Source organism: Erythrolamprus reginae, chromosome 6 (genome assembly GCF_031021105.1).
Source record: "Erythrolamprus reginae isolate rEryReg1 chromosome 6, rEryReg1.hap1, whole genome shotgun sequence".
Lineage (NCBI taxonomy): Eukaryota > Metazoa > Chordata > Lepidosauria > Squamata > Dipsadidae > Erythrolamprus > Erythrolamprus reginae.
In genome coordinates, this window is record NC_091955.1 from 5146236 (window position 1) to 5168809 (window position 22574).

The 22574-nt window shown below is 42.7% G+C and overlaps 2 protein-coding genes across 2 annotated transcripts in view; both read right to left on the bottom strand.

Annotated features, from left to right (window-relative positions):
- RSBN1L (round spermatid basic protein 1 like) overlaps positions 1-5098 on the bottom strand; it is a 41560-nt gene extending 36462 nt beyond the window's left edge. Inside the window, exon 1 of the mRNA XM_070755103.1 lies at positions 4155-5098. Within this exon, the coding sequence (XP_070611204.1) occupies positions 4155-4755 (601 nt within the window). The 5' untranslated portion in view covers positions 4756-5098. The remainder of the gene's footprint in view (positions 1-4154) is intronic.
- Positions 5099-12023: 6925 nt separating this feature from the next.
- PTPN12 (protein tyrosine phosphatase non-receptor type 12) overlaps positions 12024-22574 on the bottom strand; it is a 78113-nt gene continuing 67562 nt past the window's right edge. Inside the window, exons 13-17 of the mRNA XM_070755104.1 lie at positions 19779-20758; positions 16845-16936; positions 15756-15786; positions 13603-13719; positions 12024-12892 (exon numbers count right to left, since the gene is read on the bottom strand). Of these exons, the coding sequence (XP_070611205.1) occupies positions 12831-12892; positions 13603-13719; positions 15756-15786; positions 16845-16936; positions 19779-20758 (1282 nt within the window). The 3' untranslated portion in view covers positions 12024-12830. The remainder of the gene's footprint in view (positions 12893-13602; positions 13720-15755; positions 15787-16844; positions 16937-19778; positions 20759-22574) is intronic.

Sequence of the window (22574 nt, forward strand, 5' to 3'; positions counted from 1 at the left end):
GTGTAAAAATCTCAGCACTTTCTCTATAATTTGTTCTTAAGTACAATTCACACAAAATTGGCAAACTTTGAGAGAAACATCAATGACAACATTATTTTAAAGTAATCAACTTTCTCATAAGGTGGAAGGAAATGCTACTTTACTTTAAGTGGACACCTTGCACATACACCTATTATTAAGACACTATTAATCTTTCTAATAAACCTAAGGGCGTGCTAATGTTCCAGACTATATAGTCAACTATCCATACAGCATTCACAAGTTCTCAATAAGTAATTCCATGACACAAGTGATCCGCGCTCCATCTAGAAAATAGAAAGCTTCAATCCTATTCAATCAGTTTTTTTGCTTTCCTGTGATCATGTGTCAGGGTCATGAGGACAAGTGTGAACAGCTTCAAATACTTGGGAAGCATCATCTCAAGCAATGGGCCTTTAGATGAAGAAATTGGTTAACAAGGCCAGCCAGGCCCTTGGGTACTGCAAACTCGAGTGTTCAACCAATACAAACACCTGTTATTTCCACAGAGATGAGAATCTACACAGTTGTGGTACCATCTCATAGAAACATAGAAACATAGGAGTCTGACGGCAGAAAAAGACCTCATGGTCCATCTAGTCTGCCCTTATACTATTTTCTGTATTTTATCTTAGGATGGATCTATGTTTATCCCAGGCATGTTTAAATTCAGTTACTGTGGATTTACCAACCACGTCTGCTGGAAGTTTGTTCCAAGGATCTACTACTCTTTCAGTAAAATAATATTTTCTCATGTTGCTTTTGATCTTTCCCCCAACTAACTTCAGATTGTGTCCCCTTGTTCTTGTGTTCACTTTCCTATTAAAAACACTTCCCTCCTGGACCTTATTTAACCCTTTAACATATTTAAATGTTTCGATCATGTCCCTCCTTTCCTTTCTGTCCTCCAGACTATACAGACTGAGTTCATAAAGTCTTTCCTGATAAGTTTTATGCTTAAGACCTTCCACCATTCTCGTAGCCCGTCTTTCCTGTATGGATGCAGAATTCTGGACTCTATTGAAGGTATGTCAAACAGCTGGAGAAATTTCACAAGGATCCTCTCTGATCCATTCTTGGCCTTCGCTGACAAGATTATGTCTCCAACGTGGGGATCACCAGCATTCAGCCCTGGGATATCAGAGCTTGGAGGAAATGGGATGATGTATCATGAAAAGGGATGACTGTCCTACGCCTTACTATTGTAATTGCTCTCTAGTGTACTAGAGCCAAGGAAGAGACCTTTAAGTTGGCCATACAAGCACTATAATGGTGTTGGGAAAGAAACTCTACACATTGTAAAATCCAGCCAAGGAAACTAGAAGTTGCAGCTGTTGAAAAAAAAAGCCCTGTGCTATGAAGCCTGCCAAAAACTGACAGCTACTGAAAAGGTCAAAAAGTTTTACCATTATATTATTTTTCAGTTTACATAAAGGAAATATTAGTCATGTTTCAGGTCTGTGATACTCCTTTAAATTGCTTCAATGGTTGTTTCAAAGCAAATGTCCCCCTCTTACCTCCTCTTCTCGCAAGCTTTGCAAACACTGACTTGTTAGATCTAAAACTTCCTAACTGCCTTGAACATAACTAGATGCAAAAGAACACTAATGATTCAAGAAGCCAACAGATTTTTTTTTTGCATTCAGATTAGATTTCTATAAGCCTAAAAATATTAATAGCACTATGGAATGGTTACAGAAAATTAAATTTCATTTTTAACTCCAACTTGATTTCATAAGTACTGTATATAGTTTTACTGAGCCAAACCGAATGTGACATGGGAACCCTGTTTCTTCCCTGTATCTGTTTATTTCACCAATAAAGCAGCATTCACTATTTTCCTGAAAGAAACATATGGGAAGCTAATACCTTCCTCACATTATTTTGCTGTTTTTTAAAGCATTTTCCCCCTGAAGAAAATTTTATCTTCTCATCCTTTCTACTATAAATCTGGTTGTTGTTTTTTTTAAAAAAAGGCATTGAGCAAGATCCAGTAGTGGATAACTTATGTTGATAAACAATTGGTCTTAGATAAACTATACAGCCGTACAAATACAGTGTACATGATTAATAGTCAACACTTATTTATTTCATTCTATATTAGATGTTTCACTGATAAAGACCATGAGGTTCTAACAAAGTAAGTTTTCCTTAGAATAGTCTAATTTGACTATTCCTTACCAAATCATATTGAAAAGTTATGAGAAATAGTTGAACGGAAATTTCAAGACCTCCTAATATTTATTTATTCAATTTTTATGCCGCCCATCTCCTCAGACTCAGGGCGGCTCACAACATGTTAGCAATAGCACTGTTTAACAGAGCCAGCCTATTGCCCCCACAATCTGGGTCCTCATGTTAAAAACTACCACCTATTTCTCTATTCCAGCTAAAATGGCTGAAATTAAAACACTGGCTTATACCTGCATAAACCAGATGGTATCAACTTAAAGCACAGTTCCTTTTCTGTTCAATGATAATTGATTGAATATAGGAATCCATGTGAGGGTCTTGGAACTGTTTAAGATTACACTAAAGGGGGCATTTTTGCAGGGTTTTTTTAAACTTTCAAGCTTCACTAGGTCCAAAAGTACCAAATCTTGTTTCTTTTCATCTGAGGGTAATGCAATGATCAACTGGATTGCCCAAATTCCTTAATCTATGACAGTGACTGAAAATCATACCGAAAACTTATGAGATTGAGCTGCATCCATACTGAAGGTAAATTTGTAGCATTTTTTCAAGATAACCCAGCTAGCTTCAGACTTACTTAACAACCAAGACCTGCATATTCAGAAGATCTCATCTGAATGAAAAAAATTAAGGCTTTTCATCCTCTCTCATACCTACATCCTGATATTAGACATCACTGAACTTCAAGTTCAATCTCCCCAGCTTCTACAGAAAAACGGGCCCTATTAGAAGAATGTCAAAACAAATGTGGACTCTGATAGCAAAGGATCACTTTTTTAAAAAAACTGATGTTGCTAAAGTGTCTTATATAAAGGAATACAAGCCAGTCCTTTCTTGCTCACCAGAAATAGTATTTTAAACCCAGAAGCATCCAGTTCATAATAAGGGGACACAGCTGTCCATATCCCAAAGGTGTTTCTTGCCCCCCACCCCCAAAGGCAACTGGGATTTGGAGAAGGAGGGATGAAACTTTCCATTTTTGCCTTTATGGATTAGACAGGTTTGTTGTTACAGAAATGGCCAGCTTATACTACTATGCAAAAGTCAAAAGTTGAGGTTTGATGTCATTACCTTATTCTACCGCACCCAAGGGAGTTGGAAGTCAAGCCTTTTCTTTCTTTCCCCCCCTTTGCCCTACATTTTCCTTATTTTTCTACTATTTTCTTTTGTACTTTGCATTTTAATTTATAAAGGGGCGGGATGAAAATCCTATCTATCTATCTATCTATCTATCTATCTATCCACACACACACACACACACACACACACTGTACATGTTTTCGTAGATTTTCATGGGTATATGCATGTAGGTTGTTGTGAGATCAGGTTTTTCCCCATGTAATATTTTGAGTGTCTTTATGATGTTTCAGCGAAATCACATTCGTCATCATCAGGCTGAAATTACTGGTTTTGTGCTGCTTTGAATATGGTTTAATAAAGGTTTGAATATGGTTTAATCAGGCTGAAGCCAATAACTTCAGCCTGATAATGGTGAATGTGATTTCGCCAAAACGTTGCAAAAATACCAACACTCAAAATATTACACAGGCAAAAATCCAAACTCACAACTTTCTATCTATCTATCTATCTATCTATCTATCTATCTATCTATCTATCCACACACACACACACACATATAAATATAAATATATTAGGGCTGCTGCCATGCCAGGCAGCTCCCACGCCCCCCTTTCAAGCCTCCTCTGCCTGGCCTTGCAATGGGAGATACCAGCATCCCCATCACCAGCCATCATTCCCAAGTGGGGACCACCCTCCCAATGGTCAAAAGGGGTCCCGGTCAGCCCCCCCAACCCCCAATCTCTTCCTTGCCCCCCCTTTTTTCCTCCTTCCCCCCCCACCAGTCATCCATTTTCCAGCCCCACCCCCCAACCTCCCTGAACCCCCCTTTTTTATGGGTCGGGGGTGTGTGAGTGTTTCCTCACCGCCCGGGCGATGGTGGTGCCGATGGTGGTGCTGCTGCTGGAGGAGCATCCTCTTCAGGTCGCCATTCTCTTCCCGGCCGCTTCCCGGAGGTGGTGGAGGCGCCGCCGCCACCACCGCCGCCGCCCCAGTCGTCCCGGGCAGGGTTTTCCGCCTCTCCTTCTCGCGCTTCTCCTTGGGCTTCTTGCTCTTGGCCCCGCCGGGGCCCTCCACGCTGGCCAGGCAGATGGAAGGCGGCGGCGGCGGAAGAAGCAACTTCGGAGGCAGCTGAGGCTGGAAGACGAAGGAGCCGCCGCCGCCGGTCGGGCCGCTTCCCCCGCCGGAAGAGAAGGCAGCCAGGCTCCACACGGCGGGGCCTGCCGGGGAAGACGCCACGGGGATGTGAGGCGGAGGAAGAGGCGGAGGCTGCCTGTGGCCCTCGCCGTTGAGGCGCTTGCCCGCCTTGAAGCCGCGCTCGTCCCCCTTCAGGCGCTTGGCGGCCGGCGGCTGGAGCCCGCGCGGGGAGACGCGGGCGCCGACGGCCAGAGCCGATGGAGGAGGAGGAAGAGGCGTCGGCAGAGGCGCCACCGTCGCCCCTCGCACGGGACTGGGCAGCTCCGCCATTTTGCGATCCGCTTCTATTTACCTCACAGCGCCCGTCGCTGAAGAGAGAGCCGGGAGGGGCGGGGAAGCGGAGAGCGGGGGGGCGGGCCGTGCGCTGCAAGCGCCACTTTCGGCGGCCAATAGAAAAGCCGCCCGCTTCGGAGGGACGCCCGGCGCCGCCAATGGCGGAGGGGCGCGCGACGGAGGGAAGGAGGGAGAGGTTGTTCGCTGAGGCGATTTCTGTGAGGGGAGGGGGGAAGCGAAAGGCGGGAAGCGCGGGCGAGGCTCGTTGGTGGCTTTTCCCGGTGAGAGGCCTGGCCGGAGCCGGGTTGAGGCCGGGCTCCCTTTTTCCCCCGCCGTGGATACTCGGCAGAGAGAAGCTTTCCACCTCAGAGTCCCGCCGGAGGGGCCCCAAGGCCCAACCGCCCGCGGCAGCCATCTTGAAGAGGCGCCTGGGCGGAGATGGTACCTCAGCAGCGGGAGGAACGGCGGCGGAGGAGGTGGCGGCGGCCCGCCCCGGAAAACCTCTCCGCAGCGCTGTTAAGGCCGGCTCGCGGGAAGGACGCTGGGCGAAAGAAGCGGAGGGTGCCAGGGGTCCATAGGGCCGGTGCCGTCCGCAAAGCGAATAAACTCTTCCCTTAAAAAACTGGTCCTTGGGGGGAAATGAATGTTTTTAAACTACAGTATATTAGAGCTTTTAAAAGTCTTTTTAAATCATATTAATTTGATTTTTAGATGTATTTGTTATGTTTCGATATTTGTGAGCCGCCCCGAGTCCTCAGAGGGGCGGCATACAAATCCAATTAATTAATAACTAATAAACAATACTATATATTTTATGTTTTTTTAATATTAGATTTGTTCTACTATAATATTGTTTTTATTATTGTTGTGAGCCGCCCCGAGTCTTCGGAGAGGGGCGGCATACAAATCTAATTTATTATCATTATTATTATTATTATTATTATTATTATTATTATTATTATTATATACGCGCGCTGCTGGGCTCGGTCTTGCTTTGATCCGCCGTCGTGTGAGCGGAAGAAAGGCGGCATGCAAAAGCCCTCGGCGAAGATAACTTGGGCGAAGGTAGCCTTGGGTTTTGTTTTTTTTTAAAGGAAATCATGAAGCCAACGTGGGAATTATGAGAGCAAAAGACCCGAGGTTGCTTCAGTCAGTTTTTGGAAAGGGTGTAGCTAGGCCGAGGCTGCAAAATTCATCACTAAGCTGTGGAAAGTGAAGGTGATTATATGGGAATTGAGCATTGCAATAGGACAGCGTTTCCCACCCTTGGCCACTTGAAGACATCTGGACTTCAACTCCCAGAATTCCCCAGCCAGCGTTTGCTGGCTGGGGAATTCTGGGAGTTGAAGTCCAGATATCTTCAAGTGGCCAAGGGTGGGAAACACTGCAATAGGAGATCTTTTTGCAGAAGTTGAGAATTGCAATAATAAATAGATCCTTCTGTACAAATCGAGAATTGCAATAACGGAAGACCGTTTTGCAGAAGTTGTGAATTGCAATAGAATAGAAGATCCTATGGAAGTTGTGAATTGCGATAGAAGATACTTCTATACAAATTGAGAATTGCTGTTTTATAGAAGTTGACAATTGCAATAGAAGATCCTATGGAAGTTGAGAACAGAATAGAATTCTTTTATTGGCCAAGTGTGATTGGACCCACAAGGAATTTGTCTTTGGTGCATAGGCTGTCAGTGTAGAAATGATACATTGTCGAGAATCATGAGATTCAACACTTAATGATTGTCATGGGGTCAAATAAGCAATGAAGAAACAATATTAATAAAAATCTTAAGGATACAAGCAACAAGTTACAATCAGACAGTCATTAGTGGGAGGAGATGGGTGATAGTAATGATGAGAAAAAACTAGTAGTAATAGTGCAGACTTGGTAAATAGTTTGATAGTGTTGAGGGAATTATTTATTTAGCATAGATGGCATTCTGGGGGGAAACTTTTTGTGTCTAGTTGCAATAGAAGATCTATAGGAATTGAGAATGCAACAGATAGTGTTTCTCTACCTTTCTAATGGGGTGACCCCCAACCATAAGTCTAGCGCCAATTCTCCCAACAGAGCTTTAAACTGATTGGCAGAAAGGTCAGAGGGACACCCCCACTGTAAATGCCTGATTTGATCAGATTGTAAAAATATGTTCTTTAGCTTTAGTTTCTAACACATGGGAAATTTGTCTTTTCCCAAAGTCTTAACCGACCCCTGCGAAACACTCATTCGACCCTCAAAGGGGTCCCGACTCCCAGGTTGAGAACCACTGCAATAGAAGATCTTTATATACAAATTGAGAATTGCATTGAAGTATTGGCAGGGTTACCTACAGGCTGGGTTTGCAAGCTATCGTGTTAGGTTGGACAGTCTGGTGTGAAACTTACTACATATGCGTAAGGCTCCTTTAAAACATGCATGGTATAACAAGTTCAATCTTGTGGGTCAGTTTCTGATGCCTTCCCCTTTCAAAACTGCCCTAGTAAAGTGTGGGGGCTGTGAGGTTTTTTGGATAGGGAAGCTCACTACATTTAAGATTGTGATGGACTCTGCAGGGGAAATAGGACTGGGAGAACAGCTCTTGCACTATTAGCCCTCTATTCAGATTTTTTTTTAGCTCGATCATTCAGAATTTCTCCAAATAGCCTGCAACATTTGAGCAGACCAGGAAGTAAGCATGACTTGCTCTGTGTTTCTTGGGACATAGGGAACAATAGAGGATATCTAGCCTGTGAAAATTGGCCTCTGCCCAGACTAACAATTGCTGCTAAATCAATAGAATAGCTAGAGTTGGAAGGAACCTTGGGGGTCTTCTAATTCAACCCACTGCTGGACCGGGAGTCACTGCTCAGTCACTCCTGCCCTCATCACCTCGAGGCTGGACTACTGTAACGCTCTCTACATGGGGCTACCTTTGAAAAGTGTTCGGAAACTTCAGATCGTGCAGAATGCAGCTGCGAGAGCAATCATGGGCTTCCCCAAATATGCCCATATTACTCCAACACTCCGCAGTCTGCATTGGTTGCCGATCAGTTTCCGGTCACAATTCAAAGTGTTGGTTATGACCTATAAAGCCCTTCGTGGCATCGGACCAGAATATCTACGGGACCGCCTTCTGCCGCATGAATCCCAGCGACCGGTTAGGTCCCACAGAGTCGGCTTTCTCCGGGTCCCGTCAACTAAACAATGTCATCTGGCGGGCCCCAGGGGAAGAGCCTTCTCTGTGGTGGCTCCGACCCTCTGGAACCAGCTCCCCCCAGATATCAGTTGCCCCCACCCTCCTTGCCTTTCGTAAACTCCTTAAAATCCACCTCTGCCGTCAGGCATGGGGGAACTGAAACATCTCCCCCTTGCCCATGTTGTTTTGGTGTTTGATTGTGTGCTTGTCTTTTTATATATACTGTATTGGGATTGTTTTATGAATTTTTTAACTTAAAATTGTAATTGGATTGGTGGGTATTGGATTTGTCAGTATGTACTGTTTTTGCCATTGTTGTGAGCCGCCCCGAGTCTGCGGAGAGGGGTGGCATATAAATCCAAGGAAAGGAAAGGAAGGAAGGAAGCCTTATACCATTTCAAACAAATGGTTGTCCAATAGCCCTGTTCAGTTTCATACCTTGCCTGAGTGAGCTGCCCTCTTGGTTTGTTTTTTACACCGTTGGTATTACACAGTGAGTGAGTGAGTCCGACCCAATCTGCCTGTGACAAAAGGTTTGTAGAGATCAGGAGAGATCCAGGGCAACCCAAACTAACCTTTGACTCTCTTTGATCACCCCACTAAAATGCCCAAGTTAAGAACTAACCAAGAAGAGGGGCAACTGCAACTGTGGAGACATTTTTTAATCGTGAGAATAATAAAAACTATTGGAATAGCTTGCTTTCGGAAGTTGTAGGTGCTGCATCACTGAAGGCTTTCAAGAAAGAGATTAGACAACCATTTGTCTAAAATGGTATTGGGTCTCTTGCTTGAGCAGAGGGCTGGACTAAAAGACCTCCGAGATTGCCTTCCAACACTATTGTTCTATGTTCTATGCTTTTCTTCCCAGTGTTAAGAGCTATAGATGTTAATTACTTTATAAGATCCTGACCCAACTAGGGGTCCCTTGAGATCGCCAGGTAATTAATGGTATATGAGCCTTCGGGTAGGACATTACCTGCTGAAGCCATTGTAGCAGCCCTGATGTTGAGGTTTAGAAGACTTCTTTAAATGTTTGAAGTGGAAAATATGCTGGAGATTTTCAAGGACCAAAAAACCCTATAAAATTGAAGTTGTACCTTGATAGAAATGTATTGTGTAAATAGAAGAACTAGCTTAACAGGTTTTTTTTTTAAAAAAAAATACTATCAGAACAAATGTATTACCGGTAACTGAAAAATGAGACCAACCTGAGGAATTAAGATTATATTACACTGACATTTCCAATATTCACTCTATTTCTTGGAAATATGTTGGGTGAACCTGACATTCTATAATATACAGTATATTTTTTGTTAACTGCATTACTGTTTAAAACTTTATAGAATTATTAAAGTTTCATTTTAGGTGAAATCTGTTAAGATTTGTATCATATTAATACATTCAACAGCATCAAACAATGAGTACTGAACCACCACTTTCCTTTAGATTGCAAAAACAACACATTTCCAAAGGCATAATTTGAAAGTACCCCATTTATTTATTTAAAGACTGGTAATCCTATGTATAAACTTTATGGTCCAGCAACACAAATTCTTCTAAGAACTGTAATTAGCTTTGTGATGTGTTTATATAATAGTGCAAGTATTGCAACTATTTGCAATAGTTGCAATATTTTATTCAATCTTCACAATCTAGATTGTTCATTTTGTCTTATTCCTGTTTTTAAACTTGCCCTGGTTTTCGTTGCAAGATTAAATTTCACATTCTTTAGTTATCTTAATAATGTAAGAAAAATATTAGCTAAATTTACATTTCTGTTATGTTTGCAGAAACTAATTTTAGAATAAGAATTATATAGAAGCATTTTAAAATAAGCATTGTAATTCATGAGAAGGCATAGATATGGAAGTTATTTTAATATTAAAACTCAAGATTTTTATTATGAGCCCTTTTGAAAAGGCATTGTTCTAAACACACAATGTCCATGGTATCATCTTTTAGTAGGCTTCATATTATAGTTATTTTGTAAGTATATAGTGTTCCCTCGATTTTCGTGGGGGATGCATTCCAAGGACACCCGCGAAAGTCGAATTTCCATGAAGTAGAGATGCGGAAGTAAATACACTATTTTTGGCTATGGACAGTGTCACAAGCCTTCCCTTAACACTTTAAACCCCTAAATTACAATTTCCCATTCCCTTAGCAACCATTTAGATTATTACTCACCATGTTTATAGATTAAAGTTTATTTAAAAAAATATTTATTAAAGCCGGACGAAAGTTTGGCGATGGCATATGACATCATGGGGCAGGAAAAACCGTGGTATAGGGGAAAAAACTGCAAAGTATTTTTTTAATTAATATTTTTGAAAAACCGTGGTATAGGCTTTTCGTGAAGTTCGAACCCGCAAAAATCGAGGGAACACTAATAGTGGATATTTTCAAACTGAACTGTAGTGCCAATATAAAAAGTTAGCAAACAACAGTGTACAATTTTCCAGACTGTATTATCTTTGCATTCAAGGCAAACGGGGAAGAGTTTAATTGGGTTCTCTTTACTCAAGGAAAACAATGACACTTTAAGTCATATTTAGGCTGAAATAATGGAAATTCAAAAGGGTTTACAAACCTTTAAGCACTATTGTAAATATATTCCCAATAGGTTTTTGTTATTCAGCTTGGAAAATTCAGGAAGAAGGTAAATTTAAATTACCTTTGTTTGGATTTGGGGCAGTGGTAATAAAATGAGCATGTTACTCTGACATAAGCACTAATACTCTTGTAACTGTATTGTGCTTTTCCAGACTATTTCCGAGGCAAGCGAGAAATGAATTTGTTTTTTAAAACTCGTAATGATCTTGCATCCATAGATGGACAGACATCAAGATCCTACAGCATATCTTTTTTTTTTCACCTGGAAGCAAAAAAATGCACTAATTTAGCATAAAGGGAACCATGATCCCCCATCAGGTTTTGCTGGAGAAAAGAAAATAAGCACATTAGTCTCAGTACAAGAAACTTGAGGGGGAAATCCACATTGTTTGGTCATAACGTCGTCTTCCTCCCACATTGATTTTAAGCACCCCTTTGATTTTCTGAAATAGCTTTCAGCCACATAAAAATGTTGCACACCCTGTATTAGTACACTTACATTCAGGTATCTATCTTTATGTAGAACAGCTTAAGCTATTCCTTCCAGTGTTTTCTGAGCTTTGCAGAAAGTCCACTCTGGAAATTATAGTTGATAGAAACATTTCATATACACATTGCTGGAACCAACTCCCCCCAGAGATTAGAATTGCTCCCACCCTCCTTGCCTTTCGAAAGTTGCTTAAAACCCACCTCTGCCGCCAGGCATGGGGGAACTGAGATACATTTTCCCCCTAGGCCTTTACAATTTTATGCATGGTATGTCTGTATGTATGAGTGGTTTTTATATTAATGAGCTTTTAACTGTTTTTAGTATTGGATTTTGGTATATATTGTTTTATTGCTGTTGTTAGCCGCCTCGAGTCTGCGGAGAGGAGCGGCATACAAATCCAATAAATAAATAAATATCAATAAAATTAGTTTGGAATCATCAGATTAGTAACTGCATGTGTTACAGTTACATTATAGCAGACTAAAAGTCAAATGAAAATGCCATCATATAGGAACTATACATATTAAAAAATTTGAATGTGGCAGTTCAACCCATGGGGGGGGGGTGTGAAAGGATGGCTTGCTAGCCCAAGTAACAATTTTAGAAATCACAACCATTATATTTTTTGACAGTTATCAGCCTTCACAAATTGCCATGGGCTTATAATGTAAAGGGGTTAAGAGTCAATTCTATTTAGGTACTTTAGTTTTAATTGCTATTTAATTGCTATGTATAACCACTAGCATGCAAATCAAAGGGGCAGGGGTAAGAGATGAGATGTGGAACAAAAGTATTTTATAACCGGAAGAACATTTAAGCCCAAGTCAGTAATGCTACCTCTTCTACAAAACGAACTTCTCTTACGGAAAATATTTTACTAGCATTATTAGTCATAATTTTAATCCTGAGGATACTTACCAAGGTTTTCCTTTTGAAAATTCTAAGGATTTAAATTGAAATATAATATAAAGGAAAACTAACTTAAAGGATTTTAAAATATTCTCTTTTACTGACAGTTCAAATATGTTGATAACACTAGTCTCTATAGGTAACTTGTTCATGCTAAAAAATCTGGTCTTTCAAGGCACTTATGGAATATCAGTGACTAGATGAAAACCAGGACAAATTACGACTGACAGTTGAAACAGTATATAATATAAAAATAACCTTTTGCTTACAATTTACAAAATGTATTACAATCTTCATCTCTGCCATTCTGTAATTCTGAATGTGCACCAACATTTTCTTTAAAAAAACCTATTTTCTAAAACATTAGAGCAAATAATTTACAAGGTACACAACCTTAGTTCATGCAGAGAGTTCTTACACCTTCTGTTAATACTTTACGATTGCAGCTTTATCAAATTATATACCTGACTTGCCCTATACATACACAAAATAAAATGTACATGGTAATCAAACGTTTGCAAAAAAAAGTTTTCATAAACTCAATTTGTCAAAAGTTTCACCATATTAACATGTTTATAAACAGTGTTTTAACAGGTTTAAAAGACATTAAGGCAATAATACTTGAAGTAACAAACCATAAGTAATACTTGTTTTAAAATGTAATAAGGCAGATTGATGGCCCCAGCAAAAAGTTAAGTTTGAAGTATAGAATCCACCATTTCAAATCTTTAATATTTGTGTAGATGTATACAAAAGTGTACCATTGTGTAGCTATATGTACACCGATCGTTCAAAAAAAAATGAAGCATTGGAATACTACGGATCTTGTTCAGTGGCACTTGAATTTTCCAGTATAATTTAATATGTGTCCATTGGTTCTTGCATCATGTCCATTCTGAAGGAGGGTCTCTTGGTCCTTTTGGTTTTCCACAGCGGCTACCAAACCCTAAAGGAGAACAACTCCATTAAAGTACCTCACTAACAATATACACTTAACTAAATATTCACACGTTTTCACACTATTGTAGCCAATTTAGTATACAGTATACTGACGGTATAATTTTCAAAGAGTTATGATAAGAGGTGTATGAGACCTCAAGTAACAACCCAAAGTTCAAAAAGAAGGAAAGCAGCATAAAACCCAACTACCTCTGTTCGCTTACGTGGGAGGCTCCTTTAAGTTAAGTAAATCCAACAACAAAATATCACACTGTCTACAGGGTAGAGGGAATTAAAAACTCTATTAATAGGGTAAACGTAAGAAAAAGCTACATCTTGGAAAATGGGAAGGACTTTCTAAAAGTCAGTGATTTCTGAAATTAAGCAAATATTCTGATTCTTGTTAAACCACACCCAGGTTAATTTCACTTTATTATGTCTGATGGGAGGGAAATCTAAATATCCCTGCCTTAAATGCTTCCTAAAAATAGTTTTTTTAAAATCTGTAAATTTAGTATCTCTGCTTATTTGGACTCCACTCCCAAGAAGACACAATCCAAGGGGACAACATAATGCAGTTGTTGTGCTGCACTTTTCAGGCCAATGTGAAAACACAGCACAATTTAAATTCTAACGGACACAAAACATGGTTACTGCTATTTTTCATTACATTCACCTAGGGTTAAAATTCACGTAAGATCGTGATTTGCACTTTACCAATATCTGTAGTCTCAACTGCAATCTCTGGTAAGGGCTGTCCTTTAGGAGTTAGACTGGTGGAAGATGGTTGAGGTATTGTCTCCGTTGGAGATTTGTCTCCTAGATCTGAGTTATCTGCAAGAATAGGAAACCATTAATAAAGGGCAGTTTTCAAAGCTGGATTTTAATATCTAGATCCGTAGATCTAACATTCCTGATATTGTAATGATCTAGATTTTAATATCTATGTATCTAGAGCAAGCAAAAATTTCTTATGTGGGAAAAAAAAATCCCCACCCCGTTTTACTAGTAAGCAGAGTAGTGAAATTTAGTTTGAGCAATGTAACTTGCTAAAATAATGTATCCCTTAGGTAGCAAAAATTCTTTCTTTCTTACAAAGGAAAATTCTGGTTAATAAACACCAAGGTGTTTCAAGTTGCTTCAAAGTTGACACACATCCTACAATCTCACAGGAGAAGCCAGTACCAATTTTGCAAGAAATAGACAGCGCTGAAAGGCGGGTAGGCTTATGCACACAAAAAATGCATTCAGAAAAGAGCTGGAAGGGACCTCAGAGGTCTCCTAGTCCAACCCACTGCTCAAGTAGGAGACCCCCTACCATTTCAGATAGGTGGGTGTCCAGTTCTAGAGCAATGGTTTCTGGAAGGTGTGTGATGTCATCACAGCTACCCTCAAAATGAATGTAATTTTCTATTTGTCATCGTAAGTCTCATAAAAGATAGGGTTGGACTAGAAGACCTCCGCAGTCCCATCCAACTTTGTTATTTTGTAAATGACAAGTACAACCAGGAGCTCTGAAGGAAAGTCTACTAAAATGTTTACGAAAGGCAAGGAGGGTGGGGGCAGTTCTAACCTCTGGAGGGAGCTGATTCCAGAGAGTTGGAGCCACCACAGAGAAGGCTCTTCCCCTGGGTCCCACCAGATGACATTGTTTAGTCAACGGGACCCGGAAAAGACCAACTCTGTAGGACCTAACCGGCCGCTGGGATTGGTGCGGCAGAAGGCAGTCTCATAGATACCCTGGTCCGGTGCCATGAAGGGCTTTATAGATGATGACCAACACTTTGAATTGTGACCGGAAACTGATCGGCAACCAATGCAGACTGCGGAGTGTTGGAATAACATGGGCATATTTAGGAAAGCCCATGATTGCTCTCGCAGCTGCATTCTGCACGATCTGAAGTTTCCAAACACTCTTCAAAGGTAGCCCCATGTAGAGAGCGTTACAGTAGTCGAACCTCGAGGTGATGAGGGCATGAGTGACTGTGAGCAGTGACTCCTGGTCCAAATAGGGTTGCAAGTGGTGCACCAGGCGAACCTGGGCAAACGCCCCCCTCGCCACAGTTGAAAGATGGTTCTCTAATGTGAGCTGTGGATCGAGGAGGACGCCCAGGGTGCCCCCCTTTTCCTTCTGTCCTCCAGACCAGTGTTTCCCAACCTTGGCAACTTGAAGATATTTGGACTTCAACTCCCAGAATTCCCCAGCCAGCAAATTAAGAGTTCCATGTCTGGCCTCGTTTTGTTTTAAAATGCAATTGAATTCTGGGAGTTGACGTCCAGATATCATCAAGTTGCCAAGGTTGGGAAACACTGCTCCAGACTATACAGATTGAGTTCATGAAGTCTTTCCTGATACGTTTTATGCTTAAGACCTTCCACCATTTTTGGGCCCATTCAATTTTATCCATATCTTTTTGTAGGTGAGGTCTCTAGAAGTGAACACAGTATTCCAAATGGGGTCTCACCAGCGCTCTACACAGCGGGATCACAATCTCCCTCTTCCTGCTTGTTATACCTCTAGCTATGCAGCCATGCATTCTACTCGCTTTCCCTACCGCCTGACCGCACTTTTTGAGGCTGTCAGAAATCACTACCCCTAAATCTTCTTCTGAGTTTTTTGCTAACACAGAACTGCACAGAGCTAACATACGTAGCTGGTTATGGCAAAGTTTCTTTCAGCTTCCATTCAGAGTTCCTAGAACTTCACCCAGTAAGGGCTTAGCAATTAGCAACGGTCTTTTTCCTTCCTGCTTTATCCTTATGCGCCGAGTTGATTCCATATAGTTCTGTAACTACACAATTCTCAACCAGTAACAGTTTGAATTGAATTAGATTAGTGGCAGAATTCTGTAAGTTCTTAGTTTGCTTACCAAGCTGTGAAGACTCGGTGATTTTCATTCCCTGTTAACATAAAAATATATATATGAGAACTGTGGTTTCGTACAGGAGGGCTAACGGGCACACACCATGATGATAAGCATTATATATCCCAAAATAATGGAATCTTAGCATTGCATTAAACAGTGGGGTTCCTGGTGCTCCCTGGAGGATATTGCAAAATCCCCATTTCCTCCAGATCAGTTGGGACACAGGAAGCAGAGAAAAAGAGTGGGGCCAGTCAGCGGTGGCATTTACTGGCTCTCCAAACTACTCAAAATTTCCAATTCTGCATAATAATAATAATTAATAATAATAATAATAATAATAATAATTTATTGGACTTGTATGCCGCCCCTCTCCGAAGACTCGGGGTGGCTCACAACAATAATAAAACAATATAGCAGTAAAACAGATCCAATATTAAAAAACATATATAAAACCCCAGCAATTAAAACCATACAGCACATACATACCAAACATAAAATATAAAAGCCTGGGGGAGGATGTCTTAGTTCCCCCATGCCTGGCGATATAGGTGGGTCTTAAGTAATTTGCGAAAGACAAGGAGGGTGAGGGCCGTTCTAATCTCTGGGGGGAGTTGATTCCAGAGGGCCGGGGCCGCCACAGAGAAGGCTCTTCCCCTGGGGCCCGCCAAACGACATTGTTTGGTCGACAGGACCCGGAGAAGGCCAACTCTGTGGGACCTTATCAGCCGCTGGGATTCGTGCAGTAGAAGGCGGTTCCGGAGGTATTCTGGTCCACTGCCATGTAGGGCTTTAAAGGTCATTACCCACACTTTGAATTGTGTCCGGAAACTGATTGGCAGCCAATGTAGGCCACGGAGTGTTGCAGAAACATGGGCGAATTTAGGGAGCCCCACGATGGCTCTCGCGGCCGCATTCTGCACGATCTGAAGTTTCGGAACACTTTTCAAGGGTAGCCCCATGTAGAGAACCTGTGAGAACCTGCTGGATTTCATCCGATTCTAAAACACACACACACATCCCAGACAACATATTCCTAATGGCCATTATAAACGTCATATTCAGATATCTTTTTCTCTGTCGTGTCATACTTACTGTACATTTTGGTTGTTGGGAGATGTTCTGGTCTTGTAACAAATTCCATTCGGCCGACTGTTGAAGAGCAGGATTTTTTGGCAAAGCTGTGACTAACACAATTAAAAAACAAACAAACACGTATTTGTAAAAACAAAAGTAAACCTAGATGGAAAAAAAAATAACCTCAATAAGATATTAACAATTGCATTTTAAAACAAAACGAGGCCAGGCATGGAACTCTTGATTTCTAGTTCTTTCCCCAAGTTATGAATGTAACAAACACACCATTTGAACAAACTTAATTTAATCAATGAACCACTGCTAATAACTGGCTTAGCAGTGGAGACACACACACAAATCAAAAAGCGGAAAGTCAGCTGCTAATTAATCTTCATTAGCAGCTGGCGTAAGCTCAGTCTTAACTCAGTGCCATGCAATTAGTTCTTGTTATCTCAGGTGGTTTCCAAAGGCTTGGCATAATGCCCAGGAGTCTTCCAGGATAAGAAATCCGAAAGAGGGATTCACAAGACAATTCACAAGAGATACACAAGTCGAAACTGTTGTTTCCTGAAGCCTTTCAGCTGCCCCTACTGTTCTTAAGCAGACTAGGGGAGTGGCCGAATAGCCCCCAGTCTTACTCCCGAGGAGACCTCCTCTAGAGTAACCACTCCTGCCTCTTGGCAGCTCTGCAGGATCTTGCACCAGGAAGAGGAGGAACCTCTTCTTCCTCATCACTGCTATAAGCTTGAACTTATCACCAGACTCCAGAGAGCAATTGTCAAGCAATGCAGGGGCGTCGTGCCCATTCTCCTGCATCCCAAACAATTCAAATCCCAACAATCGGCGAGAAAAATCTTGGGCGCCCATCGTAGCAGCGTTCCTGCCCTTAGCAGGTAGCGTATCACAGCACGCACTTCGCACTTGGAGGGAAACGGAATGAGGACGCTCATCTCTAACCTTTCCCACAACGCCAGGCAATGCTCTACTGACCCGTAGCCCTACTCATTCTCTTCCGCCGGCTTCCTGCTACATGATAGTAATACCGACTTCTCCCGTGAGAGCTACATGCCTTGTAACCTTACTTTCCAGATAACCCTCATAGTTAAAACTTACCTGTGCTGGTAATATCTCCGGGACCGCCTTCTGCCGCACGAATCCCAGCGACCAATTAGGTCCCACAGAGTTGGCCTTCTCCGGATCCCGTCGACTAAACAATGTCGCTTGGCGGGCCCCAGGGGAAGAGCCTTCTCTGTGGCGGCCCCGACCCTCTGGAACCAGCTCCCCCCGGAGATTAGAACTGCCCCCACCCTCCTTGCCTTTCGTAAAGTTCTTAAGACCCATCTCTGCCGAACTGAGACATCTCCCCCAGGCCTATATAGTTTATACATGGTATGTTTGTGTGTATGCTTGCTTTTAATAATGGGGTTTTTAGTGTTTTTTAAATTATTAGATTTGTTCTTACATTGTCTTTATTATTGCTGTGAGCCGCCCCGAGTCTACGGAGAGGGGCGGCATACAAATCTAATTAATTAATTAATAAGATCTATAGCTGATGTATTTAGTCATGCTATTTTAAAATAATTTTTTAGCTTCACGGTTCAAGGTTGCATTTTTTTTTTTGACATTATAAACTGCCATGCGTTGTCTGATTTGGTGAAAGATTGGCTAGGTTTGTTATCTTTTATATACATGTTTTATATACATGTGTATATTGCTCATCTCTATGCGAATGATACGTAAGTGTTATTTATTTATTTATTGGACTTTTATGCCGTCCCTCTCTGAGGACTCGGGGCGGCTCACAACATATAATAAAACAATACATAAAATTTCGGGACCAATTAATTAAATATATAATCTAAAACTAAGAACCATAAAAAACCAGACACTCCCATTCAATCAGGTTCTCTCAGTCCATTCATTGGCCAGGGGGCAAGAATCTAATGGCCCCAGGCCTAGCGACATAAATGAGTCTTGAGACTCTTGTTGAAGGCAATGAGGGTGGGGGCAGTACAGATTTCGGGGGGAGTTGATTCCAAAGATCTGGCACCCCCACAGAGAAGGCTCTTCCCCTAGGCCCCACCAACCAGCATTGTCTCGTTGATGGGACCTGGAGAAGGCCAACTCTGTGGGGCCTAACTGGTCGCTGGGATTCATGCGGCAGGAGTCGGTCCCGTAGGTATTCTGGCCCGATGCCATTTATTTATTTATTTTTTATTTATTTATTGGATTTGTATGCCGCCCCTCTCCGTAGACTCGGGGCGGCTAACAACAGTGGTAAAAACAACATGCGACAATCCAATACTAAGACAGCTAAAAACCCTTATTTTAAAAACCAATCATACATACAAACATACCATACATAAATTGTAGAAGCCTAGGGGGAAAGAATATCTTAGTTCCCCCATGCCTGACGACAGAGGTGGGTTTTAAGACGCTTACGAAAGGCAAGGAGGGTGGGGGCTACTCTGATCTCTGGGAGGGAGTTGGTTCCAGAGGGCCGGGGCCGCCACAAAGAAGGCTGTTCCCCTGGGTCGCACCAAACGACATTGTTTTTTTATCCCTTAGGAAATAAACAGACCAAAACACTTCCTTGCCAGAAATCAACACCCAGGCGAGCAGAGATTTAGACCAAAAATAACACTAGGCCAATAATCAAGAAGTAAACAATATGTCAATCAAGGAACCACCAACTCAAACAAAGAGTAAACAGCCCAATCAAGGAACCACCAAGAATACTCCCAGCAACACTGAAAGGGCAAGCCACTAGTATAAAAAGAGACGTACTGATATTGTTACCTAGTTTTGCAACGAAACGTCTGCAAGAACACCGCCAAGCTCAGAGACAAGCCAAGGACACCCCCCCCCATTTCCCAGTGTGCATAATTTGCTCTTGTTTCTTCCCCCACCCCTTACCTTAATTCCATATAAATAAAATTTAGCACAATTTACCTGGGTCAGATTCGGAATGCATTAGGGCCGCATTATCCTGCCTCGCGATGGACATCGGCAACACTTTCCTAACAGAAACGTTCTCTGCGTTAGTCGCCGCGGAAACCGTGGCGCTCGCCACCGAGACGCTATTCGACGTGCTACGGTGCGGCAGGTCCCCCTCCGAGTTCCTTTCCTCCGTGTCCGAGTCGTCCGAGTGCAGGGGGTTGGTGAAACACAGAGGCGCCCTCACCGACAGCGCGCCTCCGCGGCAGTGGCCCGCCGGTTCCCTGGGAGAGGTGTCCGTTTGACCTGCCACGCCCGAGTCTATGGACAGATGTTTAACTTTGTGACACAAAACGGGGAGAGGGGCCTCCTCGGAGAAAGGATGCTTGTTTTGGGTCTCTTCCAAGGACCACATGGCGTGACCCTTCTCTTTATTAAGGGGCAAACAGTCTGGCCGTTCTGGAGCATCCGTCGTAAGACCCTGATCTCCATCCAGAGAGGATATTACAACCGGAGCAACCGTCGGTAGATTGCATTCGCTGCAAGGGTTCTGGGCGGTCTCCATAGGCGCATCTCCGGAGCCGCGCTCCTGCGGTTTCGGAGCCGTCTCCCCTGCGCCCGGCGGGCACGTTTTGATTTTAAGGGCGTTTCCCCGGCTCAGAAGAGGGTTCCCGTCGAAGCTGCGTGGTCCTTCTTGAAGGGGCACTTTCTTAATTTCGAAACTCAAGTTGTGTTCCAGCTTCTTGTCGGCCGGGTCCGAGAATTCGTGCTTCCCTGAATATTCCCTGGGTTTGCCGTAGTTTTCGTTGAGGTCTGCTGGGTGCTCCGAAGACACCATGTGCAAAACAGGCTTGGGGTGGTATCGGTCGCTGTCTTGCCACACCGTCGTCACGGTCGGGTAGGCCGAAGGAGGCGAGGGAGTTAGGATGGGCGGGACCGGGTGGGGCTCCGGGGCCTGCAAAATTTCTTCTCTCATGTCTCCCTCCACAAGGCAGCTAGGGACAACGATGAAAAGAGACTGTCGTGAGCATTTTTTCATACACAGAAACGCGCGTAGATGAGATGAAAGAGATCGGACCTGTGTGGGCGCAAGGGTTAGAGTGAAGCATTGGCAGGCTGAACTCTGCCGACTGCCTGCGGTTCGAACCTGACCAGTTCAAGCTTGACTCGACCTTCCATCCTTCCGAGATCGGTAAAATGAGGACCCAGATTGTTGGGGGCAAGAGGCTGACAGTATAAACATAGAAACACAGAAGACTGACAGAAAAAGACCTCGTGGTCCATCTAGTCTGCCCTCATACTATTTCCTGTATTTTATCTTAGGATGGATATATGTTGAAATTCAGTTACTGTGGATTTACCAACCATGTCTGCTGGAAGTTTGTTCTAAGCATCTACTACTCTTTCCATGAAATAATATTTTCTCACATTGGTTCTGATCTTTCCCCCAACTAACCTCAGATTGTGCCCCCTTGTTCTTGGGTTCACTTTCCTATTAAAAACCTTATTTAAGCCTTTCACATATTTAAATGTTTCAATCGTGTCCCCACTTTCCCTTCTGTCCTCCAGACTATACAGATTGAATCCATGAAGTCTTTCCTGATACGTTTTATGCTTAAGACCTTCCACTGTTTTTGTAGCCCGTCTTTGAACCCGTTCAATTTTATCCATATCTATCTATCTATCTATCTATCTATCTATCTATCTATCTATCTATCTATCTATCTATCTATCTATCTATCGGATTTGTATGCCGCCCCTCTCCGGAGACTCGGGGCGGCTAACAGCAATAATAAGAAAGCATATAATAATAATCCAATACTAAAAACAATTAAAAACCCATTATTATGAAAACCAAACATACATACAGACATACCATGCATAAAATTGTAAAGGCCTAGGGGGAAAGAGTATCTCAATTCCCCCATGCCTGGCGGTAGAGGTGGGTTTTAAGTAGCTTACGAAAGGCAAGAAGGGTGGGGGCAATTCTAATCTCGGGGGGGAGTTGGTTCCAAAGGGCCGGGGCTGCCACAGAGAAGGCTCTTCCCCTGGGTCCCGCCAAGCGGCATTGTTTAGTTAACGGGACCCAGGGTGTGAAAAACAGCACAACAGGCAAACCGGAAGTCCGTTTTTCTGAACTTTCGGTTTGCCCGTTGGGCAGTTTTTTTGCACTCCGGGGCTTCAGGAAGCTTCCCTGAAGCCTCCGTAGGGCAAAACAGCCTTCCCCGGCCGAAAATCAGCTGCTCAGTGCTGGAGCTGACATAGGGCAATACCTCACGTGCCCTTGTATATGGCTCCGCGTGCCACCTGTGGCAAGCGTGCCATAGGTTTAAAGCCCTACATGGCATTGGACCAGAGTACCTCCGGAACCGCCTGCTACCGCACGAATCACAGCGGCCGATAAGGTCCCACAGAGTTGGCCTTCTCCGGGTCCCATCGACTAAACAATGTCGTCTGGCGGGCCCCAGGGGAAGAGCCTTCTCTGTGGCGGCCCCGGCCCTCGGGAATCAACTTCCCCCAGAGATTAGAACTGCTCCCACCCTCCTTGTCTTCCGTAAACTACTCAAGACCCACCTATACCGCCAGGCATGGGGGATTTGAGACATATTTCCCCCAGGCTTATTATAATTTATGTTTGTGCTGTTTGGTTTTTAATTATGATAGGGTTTTTAGTTTTTTAATATTAGATTTGTGCCATTATAATATTGTTTTTATTGTTGTTGTGAGCCTTCGGAGAGGGGCGGCATACAAATCTAATAAATTATTATTATTATTATTATTATTATTATTATTATTACTACTACTACTAGT